Below are 13,549 nucleotides of genomic sequence, written 5' to 3' on the forward strand. Positions count from 1 at the left end.
TGTTGCAGTGGTGGGGAAAGCAGGGTTGTCTGGTTGGCTAGGTTATCTAGGAGAGGTAATATTTTAAATTATGAATATATTGTCTTAAGATTTTTTTAAAATTACATTTAAAGGATTTTGCAACGTGAGCATTCTATCGGGCAACAAAATGTTCAATTGGCAGCAAATGATGTTTCCTTTTTAAGCTGTGTGAAGTATAGAAAGGCATAAAAGATAGAAGTCTGTTTCTAAAAGGTTTTGAATTTGCCCATTACCTAACAATGAAAGTAAACTATTAAAAAAAATATTAGCAGAGGTAATGAACTCCCAGGTAACGTTCTTTTACAAGTTCTAACTTATTGAAATTTTGAGTCCATTTTCTATTTACTGATGTTTTCCACATGCAGGATTTGCTTTCTGCATTGCATTATGGAATTGGAAATTTTTTTGAAAGCAAGTTGATGGTATTTTGCTTTTGTTTCTAAAGGAAAGCAGCTGCTTCCCTTATCGAATAGTGTCCACAGTGGAGTGGGACAGACGATCTGGCAGCCACCTGGAGACACCTCTAACCTGGTCCGCATGAGAAACCAGTCTCTGGGACAGTCTGCTCCTTCACTTACTGCTGGTTTGGTGAGTAAGTCTGCGTAGACTTGATGACTTTGTGTTATAAATCAGAAGTAGTGTGATCTCGTGCTTTGGTTTATTTACCTCCCTTTCACTGAATGCACTTATTCATGTTATGTACATTTTCTTGGGTTGGAGGTGAATTAGAGGGAGAGTGTACTTACCTTTTTTTTTTTTTTTTTTTTTGATAAAAAGCTGGAAAGGGAAAAAATGTATATGTGAAGAATAACTTTTGAGGAATCTCCTTCTTGATGCTGCTTAAGCTGTCTGATTCGTGAAAGAGAGATGGGAGCATGAGAACCTGACCATTTAAAACAACTTTAATTGAGAAACAGCTTTCTGAGTAGCTGCCTTGGTTTATTTCCTGGAGAGCAGCTAGGGGGCTGAAGCTGCAAGGGATAACTGTCCATGGAATGAGAGATCTGGAGCTGACATCTGCTTTGCTGCATGGTTTCTGTCAAAAGCATTTGGTAGAAAAGAAGAATGTTGAAGAAAGCTGTGTCTGTTCAGTTAGCATTCTCTAAGAACAGAGTATTCTGTACAAGAAGGAAATTCAACTGGTTGTAGTCATGATTTTATTGCAAACCAAAAGCAACATAACTTCTGTTTTCAGCTGTTCTTTATTTCCTCTAATTATTTTACATTCTGAAGTGTGAGAAGAAAAGCATAGGAGTAGGAAAAGACATCCATCAGCTACTTGTGAGCAGTCATATATGCAACATCAGGTGTTGATAAACGGTAAATGTAAAGCAAAGCTAGAAGGTTTTTTTTTTGTTGTTGTTGAATTTCCATGCCTTGTCTGTTTAACAAGTGTTACTGAAATGAAGAAATGGTTTGTCAGTTGCACTGCCTTCTAGGGCTGTGTAAGTAATTTGGTAAATGTCTCTTATTCTGTAAGACTGTTGAGGATCAATGATTCCTTAAATAAAAGGGTGTACCTCATATTTAGCACTGAGATTTGACCCTTCAAACTTTTTGGGGGAATCCTAGGCAGTTTGTGGGTTTGAAAAGAAATTTAAATCTTTACAATTAAAAAAGCCAGGCATTTGTGTTGCTTAAAACTAATTTTGGTTTTACAGTGACATATTAGCACTTAGCATTTTTAGATGAGCTACTGTAGTGATTTAATTGGATTTTGTTTTAGTTTGGTGCCTGTCAATAGGTACCCTTCTATCAGTCTTTGCCTCAAATACCAGTTCTTAGCAGTGGTTGTTATTTCACTGCATGAATAGGAAATACAAATTCTTACATGAACATCTAAGTATTTCTCTGATGGGGACTTAAGGCTGAAAAAAACACCACATTAAAACACAGACTTATTCTCCAGTGGTAGGCAAATGCCTTGAAGCTTTATAGCTCAAGTTAATGAAAATAGCTGTACTTTAAAACAAAGCACTGTTCTCATATGTATAATTTGGAATAGTACGTTGTTGTTTAACAGCTCTGCACAATTCAGTGAGCTGCAGATGTGTTTGTGTGTGAATGCTGCATATTAATAAGTTGTATTCTCAGTTTACCATGGCAGAGTTTGTGCTGTCTATCAAATGCTCTGATATGATATGCAGTGTCCATAATTTATTTTAAAATAATAATCCATCTAATTAAAGCAGACAAATTCAGCTATAAATCCAGTGTTTGTCTCTCTGTGATACTGCTAGGAACTAAAATATGCGTCCATTTTCCTAGTTCTGTATAGTTTATGGTGAGCTATATGTTAATTACAGTTGTAGTTAATTAAGCCTAGAATTTTTTTTGTATGGAATGGGCTTCTGAAGCAGTGAATAAAGAACTGATCATAAGATGAGCTCCTAATTAAATGCAGTGAGTCCTGGGATTTTGGTGCTGCTTATATGTTTGTAGCTCTTTTAATATGCTTGTGGTATTGAAGTATGTTTCACAAATTAGAACAGCAAAAGGTTTCTTGCCAGTATAATTAATCTTCTTAGAAGAATAGCTCTATTAGGAGATGAATAGGTTCAGTAATGCAGAGTGTCATTTTCATGTGCCAGCCTTGATTGTTAGAGCGTTTAATTCTCTTATTATTTGTTACCAATACAATAGATGGATGCTGGAGAGAAATTGGGAGTGTGGTACTGGGATTGCATAGTGCTCAAAGCTGTGTGCATTATGTCCCCACTTCATAGCACTGTAGATATCAGTGTATTTTCCTTTGCTAAATGGCTTTGCTGGCACTCAGTAGCATTTTTTTGTTTTCTTCTTCTAAGCACTAATAATCCTACACATTGTTTGCTGTGTTTAAATTGCATTTTTTTCAAATTTAAAGTATTTGCAAAGTGGAACAAAGAATTAAAGATAGTAGCTATGGAAATAGTTTGCAACTTCAGAAACAAGAATGATAGCTGGATTACTTATTAGCAGCAGCTCAAGAACTGGCAATCACATTCTAACATGCTAGATTTTGTAAGCACAATTTATTGTTAGGATCTTTCAGCTCTTTGCATGTGTGGTGGTCTGGATCAATGTGTCTGCATAGCATAGTTGATTCTTGATTGAAGGAAGCCAGTGGAGACTGAATGCTGAGCACTGGTGCTGTGGAGTGATAAGTGGTGAACGTGTCTCTGTGCCTTGTAAGTATGTGAGTGAGGATTTTGGAGGATGACCTTCAAAGCTCATCATCTACCGTAAGACAGATGGCTCTCGTAGTAGAACGACATTTGGTGGGGAACATCCTATGATTTTTATTCCATCTTTAAGACTTTTAAATCCCTGAGATATCCAAGGAAGTAAATGGGGGGAGGGAGAGAATTCTTAGGCATTTTCTGTTCAAGACCCAGGTACAGTAAAAACCAAAGGGAAGCATGGTGATGGGTCGGAAAATGTGTATAGAGTGTGTATATATGAAATAGATAATGTGGAGAATAGTTTGGGGGTTCATTTGTCTGAAATTTTGGCTTGAAGATATTGTGTCTTGAAAGGAGTTAGAACTTGGCCTATGTTTAGATTGACTGAGAATTGTTGGAAATAAGAATGCACTCCCTTATGAAGAAAGGCATAAAAAGCATCAAGATTATTAATTTCAGAAAGGATAAAGTTTGAGACGACAGAACTATGATGTTTCAGAGGGTACAGATTGGGAGGGTCTTTATTGCAAACGCTTACTTTGACAAAACTCAATGAATGACTTTTGCCAAAAGCAGTTTATTTCAATGCCATAAGGTATTAATATTCCAGAGTTGGGAGGTGTGTGTGTGGATGGTTTTCCTTTCCTTTATATTCTTGAAGATCATAGAATTGTAGAATGGCCTGGGTTGAAAAGGACCACAATGCTCATCTAGTTTCAACCCCCCTGCCATAGGCAGGGTCACCAACCACCAGGCCAGGCTGCCCAGAGCCACATCCAGCCTGACCTTGAATGCCTCCAGGATGGGACATCCCCAACCTCCTTGGGCAACCTGTTCCAGTGTGCCACCACTGGATATGCTGCTCGGCTGATGCACCACACTAATGTCAAATATATATTGACATTTGTGGTGAGAAAGGCTTTTTTCACGTGTGGTTTCCGCACCCCTGTCTACCAACAACTTAGTAGAGAGTAGCTCAAGCACTTGTGAAGGAATCTGATAGTGCACTACCATGAATTACAGTCATAGAAGCACAAAATATCCCAAGTTGGAAGGGACATCTTTCATGCATTGCTCACTGTCTGGTGCTTGGAAAAATTAGAGATGTTCCAAGAATAAGAAACCACACGTGTTACTTTTGCCAACTGTGGTGATGAGAAAACACTTGAGAGAAGGCTGTCATTGGAAAATGTGATACTTCCCTGAAAAATGTTGAGCCTTTTTCTCCTCTTCTTACAAACTGTGGTTTTCTAAACTGCTCCCTGCACACAACTGAAGTCCCCTGTGCCCCTTGAACAGGGAAACTGATCAACAAAATGATGATTGTATTTTCTGTGCTGCTGTAAAGTGTTGGTTTGCCTTCCCCCATTTTGTTCGTTAAGGAGTAGTTTATCAAAATAAAAGCTTCTCGGATTTTGAATCTGGAGGACAGAAAGTCTCACATGCAAGGACTTGATGTTACAACAGAGAACTTCCTGTGTTGAATTACACTGAGCCTGTGATGCTCCCCACTCAGCTGTGTTTGTTCTGAAGGCTCACTTACTCAAAGCCTTGTGGATTTGGCAGTACTCAATGGAAGGGGCCAAATGGTCCTCAGGGCAGTGAGAAGTTCTGCTGGAAATGAGGTAAGTGGGACTTCACCCCATGGCATGTTAACATTGATGTCCCAGTTGAGGTAAGCCCAGTAGATGTAGGAGAGAATATTCAATGTTGATTTTCTAGATTATTTTTTTTGTAATTCTTTAAGATGTTTTAGATATTTCCCATTAAATTCATTTTAGGACTAAAACCTATTGTTATTATCTATAAAGCCTCGTGAGGTTTTTTTGGTCCTGTTCTGCCATCTGCTGGTGGGCATGTGGCAAATAAAAGAAATTAAACCCCAAGATTTAAGAAACTATTGCTAAAATGTTCTTAGAGATGCTGGTAAGTGTTGGTGGTACTGCAGCACTGCAATATTATTCATGGGATTGTATTCAGCAGTAACTACTTGCTAGTAATCTGGCTTTTTTTTTTTTTTTTGGCTGGAGTATGAATTAGTTTTGTATTTTAAAATACCATGGCTTGCAATGTTGTTTTTCTGTTAAAAGAAAGTTGGTGGTTGGGACAGGTAAGAAGAAGAAAATATGTTTTTATTTTGTAATTACATAAGTCCTTGTATTTTGTGTACTTTTGGGGTCAGAATCTGCATTGCCAGACTGTGTTTTGGTGTGTGAACTGCTAGGTGGTGCTGAAGTGCTGGAGGTTTCATCTCATCACAGTGAGTTGCATTTTTCAGCACAAAATGACATCATTGTTATCTAAAGAAGGGCAAAAGCTGTTTTCCAGTGTACTGTAGCTACTGTTAGTGCAATATCACTATAAAAGTTAGCAACTGAAAAATCCTGACAAGAGCAATGTGACTTGAGGTTCCATCTTTTTATACTGTTTCAAAAATCCTGTTTTAAAAGAAAATTCTTGCTTAATACATTTGAGAGACTTTTGAATGAAAAATGCTCATTCAGGTTTATAGCTCATGAAGACTGCATACTTGATCTAAGGAGTAAAGAACTTTCAACGCTTGACTGCAAAAGTGGGATTTAAGTTTCATGTTGTTGGGAAAGTGGAAGATAGCAGAAACCCATCGTTATGTGAATGGATGGATTTTTTTACTTTGCGAAGTCATAGAAATTGCATTTTAAAACAGTAGTTGAGGGGGAAAATGTAAAAATGTGAGATTGGAAGTAAGTGGATTTCCAAATTAAGGTCATGTTAAGTCTAAATTTATGCATACTAATGAAAAATTTGCGTTTGCTTACACTATGAAATCCCTGATGAGACTTTGAGAGTGGGTAAGTTTTGTAAGTGTTCAAAGATATGGCTGTGAGGAGCTGAGATAGAAGGTAAGAGAGGAACTAAAGCGATGTCTAAGCTTGTTTCTTGGCTTGAAGGAACTGGATTTGAGGGAGAGGTGGGGAGGAAGTTCCCGCTAGGGAGGGGGCTGAATGTATTGTGATGAACTGAATGGTAAGACTCAAAGCGAGGACAAGAAATTTGGATCTGATAATGCAGAGCAGTGGAGAATGAGGACTTTGCAGAGGAGCAAACAATGCTACAAGCAAATTGCGGAAGAGCTTTTTGAACATACTTAAGAATTCTGAGCACTGGGCAGTGCTTAGAATGCTTGCAGAGATTTACCTTTGTCACAGCTTTGAGGCATCTCTGGGAAAACTAATGTGCTTATATGCTATCATTCTGCATATTTCCATGACAAATTCAGGAATGTGTTCTTCACAGTGGCATTCAAAACTGATAGTCCTGATAGGTTTTTCACCAGTAAATGTTGTTCTAAATAATTCATGTACACCTGAGTAAAAAACAGCAAATAATTGCAATAAATTCTGAACCAAAGTTATACTTAATGTACAGTGCATACATCTCACTGTGAAGAAACTGCAGTCTTTTCAGGTCAGCTTTTTTATTTTTTTTACTCCTTTCAGTTAAGTGAATTTCATTTTGGAGTGAACTCATTGGCTCAAAAGAGAGATTTTCATACTCAAAAGAAAAATTTGAACGCTCTTGTGTGTAACCTGAGGCTTGTCATCGTAGGAAATACGAATTCATAAAACTTGCCTTGTGATAATTGTTAGGCACTGGACTGTCAGTTTGAATGATTGCAGTTCTCATTATCTTCAGATGCTGTGTGTTACTTTTTGTCTATGCATATGTTGAATTGATTTTTGGCACACGCAGCCAGTTCCGCTCCTGACAGCAGCGCTATTGTAGGTGTGAAGTGAGAAATGCTGGAGTGTGCGTGGAAAATGAGCTTTGCTGCTTGCAGAGCTCTGGGGGACTTGAGACAAAATACAGAGAGTTATTCAGACCATTTTGAATATACCTTGTCACTGGAACGGTGCTTTGTTCCAGAAGCGTTAGGTGATTCTTTCTGACCTTTATGAAAGAATATATCAGCACAAGCAGCAAGAAACTCTTCTTAAATTTAAAATATTCTGAAGTAGCTTTGTATATTTTGGTGATTTTTTTTGTTTTAAGTAGATATTGCTATGGGAAGAGTGTGAGTGAGCTGTCTGCCTTTAGTGTTTTACTATAACCACCTTTTCTATCTGGTAACTGTTTCCAAGGGTGTGGTAGGGGATAGGAGGGTCTGTCTTCAAGCATGGAATAGTTTGGTTGTCTGAGTTTCAAAGTGCTTCGTTCCAGTAATGCAAATGGTTTTGAGCTTTAAGGTGCTGATAAAAACCCCCTTAGTCCTTGACTTAAAAAAAAAAAAAAAAAAAAAAAAAAAAAAAAAAGCTTCGGAAATGCTGTAAGAAGGAGCATAATCTGCTGTGTTTGGCTGCTGCTTTTTTGTTTGGTGTGTTTTACTCCAATGTCTTATTTTTAGTTTCTCCACAGCATGCAGTGCTGTCCCAAGCAAGCAGTTACAGCAGTTACAGCTCCAGAAGCACCGTGATGGCTCATCTTACTGCTTTGAGGAACGTGGGGTGTGGTTGTTTCTCTGCCTCACCTCTGCCCAGCTGTAGCTCAGAGTCTTGCCCAAGAGTTGATCTGCAGCCCTGTCTGCCTTGTGATTACTGGAGGGGAAGAGGTGATATCTCTTGGCAGAGATCGGTTTGGCCTTGCAGCTGAAGCAGAGCACCAAAGTCTGAGACTTATGCAACAGTTCTGATACCTGAACTTTGATAACCTAGGATACAGGGAGGCTAAATCATCTGGTCGTCAGTAACGCTGGGAATAAATTGCAGCTCACGGACTTCCTATGAAGCTCAGGTTAATAATGCTTGGAGAACTCAAACGGACAGGGCTGTAGTCGCTTTCTATGTAGCGTACCTGCATCACTCATTTCTGATTCTGTTACAGTTATTGCTTAGATTCAGAAATCAGTTGTTGAAAGCAGGAAACACGTTGGTCTTTTTCAGGTCTTCGCTGTACTGCTGTTGCCAACCTGGGCATTTCAGTGGCCTCAACTCTTCAAAGGTGGGAACTGCAAAGTCCTTTTGCTGTGAGAAGATGTGCATGCAGACAGAAAGCTGTCATGCTAGCAAGCTTGATTTGAAGTCAGGGCGTGTAGCTCCTCCCTTTGCTGGCTGACACTGTGTCTGAAACAAAGCGGTTTACCTGAGCTGCCTGACCAGCAAATAATACAGAATGACTGATAGAGGTGCTTCTTGCTTTTGTTATTCATTGCAGAGACCAAGTTTCCATCGGGGGTAAAAAATAAAAGAGATTCTGTGTACATCATGAACGTAAAATGGTGTCATGTTGAGACAGTATTGCTGGTATGCAACAGTGTGTGCCAGAGTGAACTTTAAGTTACTGGCAAGGGGAAAATGTTTATAACAGAGGATTGAAAAAGCACTGAGTTCCAGATCTGTCATAAAGGAATGTAAAATGTAATTAACCTAAAATAACCTTTAAAAAATTCTTGAGTCCAGTAAATTAAATGAGCTGTGGAGATAACTTAATGAGAGATTTTAATTTTGTATCTTAAATAATATCCTATTAAAATCCCCCAATTTTGCTTTGTAATGGAATCCACTGAGACTCGCATGTTCTCACGATGACCTCATGATTGAGTAACATTGTTAATATATTTGGTGCCTGTTGGAGGGGTAAGGTCTGGGTTAATGGCAGCATTTGTTCTTCAGCAGCTTGAATCCACAGAGCCTCAATTGAAGATATGGATGTTTGAACTTCATTATTTTAATGTGGTTATGTGGTACAGCAGCAGTAAAAAGTAGTCAGATGATGAACTCCTGTTGCAGAGTTGCATAATTTGTCCATGAAAATAAATCATTGTGTGAAGCTTGAAATTAAAATTCTCTGCCTTGGATTTTAAATAAAACGTGCAACTTCCAGCCTAAGGTGGGTTCAGCTCAAAAGTAGAGGTATTTGGGTACCTTCAGCAAAGAGCAATGCTGGAGGATTTGTTTGCATGGATCTGGTTGTAGCACACACCAAAGGTTCCACATTGCCTTTTAGAAGAGGCGTCATTACCTATTTGTTACAGATAGTGAACTGCGGGGATGCTTCTGGAAAATTTGCATCTTGGATCTTCCAAATATTGATAATTGAACTAATTTACTTGATGAGCATTGCCAAGGAAAGTGTATGGTGTGTTCAGTGTTGTGTCAAGAATCCAAAGGTTGAAGACAAAGGTCAGATGTTCACGACTGCTCTCATCTCATGTCAGCCTTGGTTGCCAGTATGCAAAGCTGCAAACTGTGCTGTCTGTGGTGTGAGCTAGATCCTGTGTAGGACTCCTGCCTGTTCTGAGGTCCTTTGGTTCTCGTGCTCCTACTGTGTTCTCCTAAAAATTCTTGGTTTTGTTTTTCCTGTTCCTTCTCCTATCTCCAGAGAGCAGGACCAAAACTCCCCACAGTGAAAATCCATTCTCTCCATGCAAGAGTAACTAGAAGAGCTGTGAATTCAAAGTGCTCTGTGCACCAGCTTGCTTCTGCTGTGACCTGCTTAATGCTTTTTCACTCTAGCTTCTTTGTGCTGTAACCAACTAATCTGGAAATGTTCAGGTAAAAGCTATAGTGTTGCATCTTGTATCACAGTTTTTGCTTAAAATTTGCATCTAGCTTTTTTTATCCCACTGTAACTGGGTCTCATACAGTGTCTATTTCTGTAGTATATTCCTCACTATAAATGAACAGTGTTCTGAATTGTGAGCTTTTGACCCATAAGCTCTTTGATTCTGCTCAAATGACAGTTTGCAATATAGAATTACATAACTGGTTGTTTTAGGGCAATCTTGTTGTTTTAATTCACTCAAAAAATGTGGCTTTCAAAATCAAGTAAAAATAGTGTTCTGAATTGAAAACACATTTAACATTTCTTTTAAAAGCAACGTATCTAATTAGAACAAAGTAGGCTAATGAAATGAAGAAGTTTAGCAAAATAAACAATGTTCTTAAAAGAAACAGTTTATATGAGTGTGTATCAATTCAGGTGCATCTGAACAGAGAGGAAAAGTACCATGCCAGCATTGTCAGATTATATTGATTAGGCCTCAGCATCAATCCTGTTTGAACAGGCAGCTGTTTAAAATGATGTACTTTACAATGACATCTTATTTTCTATTCGATGATTTCTCTGCTGACATATTTATTTTCTTGATGCAGTTTACATACTGTGCTGAAGTTGTTGCAGACTGAGAAATATTTGACTTACAGCAGACATAGAATAGGAGGAAAATCAGACCTCATGGCTGATGTGGACATGTAGAAATATCAGGTAGCATCTACAAGCAAAGCATTGGTCATTTAAACACCAGCTTCATTCCGGGAAGACAGTCTAGCAAATGTAATAGAATGTTTCTCTTCTTTTGTGCTAAAGATTATCTGGAAACCAGTTACGTTTAGGTTAGTTTTAAAAAGAAAATGGCAGCAGAACTTTGTGTACGTGAGGCATTGAGAAGATTGAAGGATCTTGTTCCATGTGGGTTACTGTCAGACAGATCTGTGTACCAACTTCCCACATAAAGTGTCAAGAATAGATTAAAACCTATTTAATTGGAAGGGTATTTGGGCATTAAAATCAGCTCCACAGTGAGGTTGTGGATTTCTGTAATCGTTCTGACTGCTGAGTTCCTCTGTCTTGCTTACCTAAAAGTGAAACTGCTCTTGTTCCTGGCTTATTATAAGTTTTAAGTAGTAGTTTTAAGAAAGAGGTATTGTGGTGCCTATCTTCTTCACTTAACCATTGCATTAATGATGCACATCCTTCTATCTGCTATCTGATTTCCTTTTTTGTCCTACTATCAACGAGGCTTGTACCATCAGGCTTTGCTTCTGTTGTATGGAATCCTCGTCTGAGAATGGCTGTGGGCAACCTAAAGTAATTCTTTTAGCTTTGTTTTTCTTTGCACATCAGGAAACTTCCCTAGCAGTTCCTGAAGTTTAAAAGTAGGTGATTGCAATTTCACATTCTGGAGCATGTAGTGAAAGGTTGGTTAAACTCCAAACTTAGTTAGCTTTTGTGCTAACTAAAATGGATGAAGTCTATTAAACTCCATTTCATCCAAGCTGCATAATTGAGCTCATCCTTTTTGTTAGAAGCTGCTATTTTCTGCTGAACCCCTCGGTCCAAAGTAGTGAGAAGTATACAATGTTATCCACCAGCCATAGGTATAATTAATTTTTTTGCTATGTTTTTCAAATAATTACTTTAATCATATAAAATACTTGAATTCTGACATAATTCTGGCTGTCTCGTTTACAGCTAGTTCTTGTGTTCCAGCATTTTGTCTTTAGAAAGAAAAAAAATATGAGAAAGCCTAAGCATGTTGGGATTGTGACTGAGTGCTGCTGCATGTTTAGGGAACCCTCTGACCTCAGCTGGATCTAATTAAGTAGCAGTAACCTGGGGTCTGTCTTACACACTAGGGGACCAGGGTAAGTGATGCTGGCTGCAGTGTGCTGAGGGAGCTCAGCCTCTGTAGTATGAAATTAGTGGGAGTTTTCAGTTATTTATATGTAGGTTTTGAGAACTGGCAATATTGCTTTCAGTCTTAGCCATGCTCAGTTCTAGTTCAAAATGTAAGTCAAAAAGCCAGCTTTTAGTAGCAGCTAAATATATGCAGGAAGAGCTTATAAGCAAATTAAAAACAAACGAAAAAAGACCACACTGAGGTTTCATTCAAATTCAAGTAAGCAACCTGGTTTAGGACTAAAAAGCGTTGTTGGGGAGCAAGGAACCTCAGCAGAGACCTGCATCTCTATAGCCCTCAGGGAACCTGGTTAAGGATCTCCTGTTAGAGGCACTGAGAAACGCTGAGTTCCTCCTTCCCACCTGCAAATGAGAGTTAAGAATGGTTAAAGGCAAAGCGGAGTGGTTACAAACACGATAAAGGAGGCTGACACAGCTTTAAAAACAATTCAGGAGTGAAATGTGAACTACTACTTGTGCTGTGTAACCTATTGTTTAAAGTAATTTCAGTAGATGAGAACTGAAAACTGGCCAAGGCAGTATTGGTATTTAAAAAAAAAAAACAAACAAAAAAGGAGATCCAGAAGAGATCTGTGGAATCAGACATGTGGGTGTTCTCTTTGTGCTGTAGTTGCCTGAATCCCAGTTCTTAGCAGTGTAACCACCCGTTTGGTGGTAAACAAAATGTGAATAGAGCAGCCTTAGCAAGTCATTCGAATAACCCTGACAGTGCTGATCTCACAGTTTATATTCTGCTCTTACAGTAAGTTTGTCATCAGTGGTTTTATATTTATTTCTAGGTCATCAATTAAAATGCTGAATAATCTTATATGCATGACTGTTCTCTTGACACAAAATGGTCCTATTCAGTAGTGATTCATCTTCTGACAGCTACTTTTTAAAATCCAATGGAATGACTGGTTCTTAATCAGACAGTTTTGCTGTTTCACAGAGATTTGTTTTAGAAATGGGGTTTGTATCAGTAGAGGCAATATTTTAACACACACAGACACCATCCAAAAGCACCTAAGAACTCTTCTCAGAAATTGCAGTGATTTATTTGGAATCTTATTTTCCATAACAATCTCAACAACTGATGTTATTTCTACTCTCGTACTTTAATTGGAAATGTTGATACAGGATTAAAATAATTATTTTGCCTGGGATTGACATCATGGGTTTTGCTGAAACCTCCTGGATAATCTGCTTTCTCCTTAACTCTTGCTTGGCTGGGCAGGAATGGGCTTTTTTTAGACGTTTCCCTTCTGCTTCTTGTTGCAGAAGGAGCGTTACAGGCAGTGCTAAGAAGGAAAGTGGGCTGCTAGTGTGGGGAGTTCAGGAGTGAGGCTTCTCCAGGTGGCACAAAACAGAGCAGGCTTCTACAATAGACTGATGCTGATGTCAGAGAGCTTTGTGGTTTATTTAGAACCGTGCTGTTGTTGCATTGTTCCATCTTAGTGTCTGTTCAGTTGTGCTGTTCATTGACTTCAGATGGAAACCTTAAGGGAATGAGGCTTCTTCAACTTCATTGCCTCTTTTGGAAAGTGTCTCCCTCAATTCCATGTGACTGTAAAGATTTGCATTCTGATACGAGATCATTCTGCCAATATAATCTTTTTTTACTTGACAATGTTGGCAACTCCAGAAGATTGCTTTCAATATTAAGCCTTTTGCCTTAACAGATGATTTTTCAGCATATCACTGTGGCTTGCCATTGGTGATTGCCTGTTTTCTTCTTCTGTGAAGACCTAATGTTTTGGTAGAATTGAATTCTGTTTTTTAATTTATTTTTTTGCCATCACAGTTTTGTCCTGTATCCTGTCAGACTCAGTATGTTACCAGCTTTCTGAGATGCTGCTTTTGTTGTTGTGTATAAAAAAGACTCCACTTTCACAGAAAGAATTTCCTCTAGGGATGATGCCAAGACT

At 38.5% G+C, this 13,549-nt stretch overlaps 1 protein-coding gene across 6 annotated transcripts in view; it reads left to right on the forward strand.

The window, feature by feature from the left end:
• Positions 1 to 13,549, forward strand: part of MAST2 (microtubule associated serine/threonine kinase 2) — a 164,164-nt gene that overhangs the window by 17,650 nt on the left and 132,965 nt on the right. For all 6 annotated transcript variants that reach the window (XM_085232021.1, XM_085232022.1, XM_085232023.1 and 3 more), the window contains exon 3: positions 467 to 609. In XM_085232021.1, the coding sequence (XP_085088147.1) occupies positions 467 to 609 (143 nt within the window). The remainder of the gene's footprint in view (positions 1 to 466; positions 610 to 13,549) is intronic.

The sequence above is a fragment of the Meleagris gallopavo genome, chromosome 10 (assembly GCF_905368555.1).
Source record: "Meleagris gallopavo chromosome 10, MGAL_WU_HG_1.1, whole genome shotgun sequence".
Taxonomy (NCBI): domain Eukaryota; kingdom Metazoa; phylum Chordata; class Aves; order Galliformes; family Phasianidae; genus Meleagris; species Meleagris gallopavo.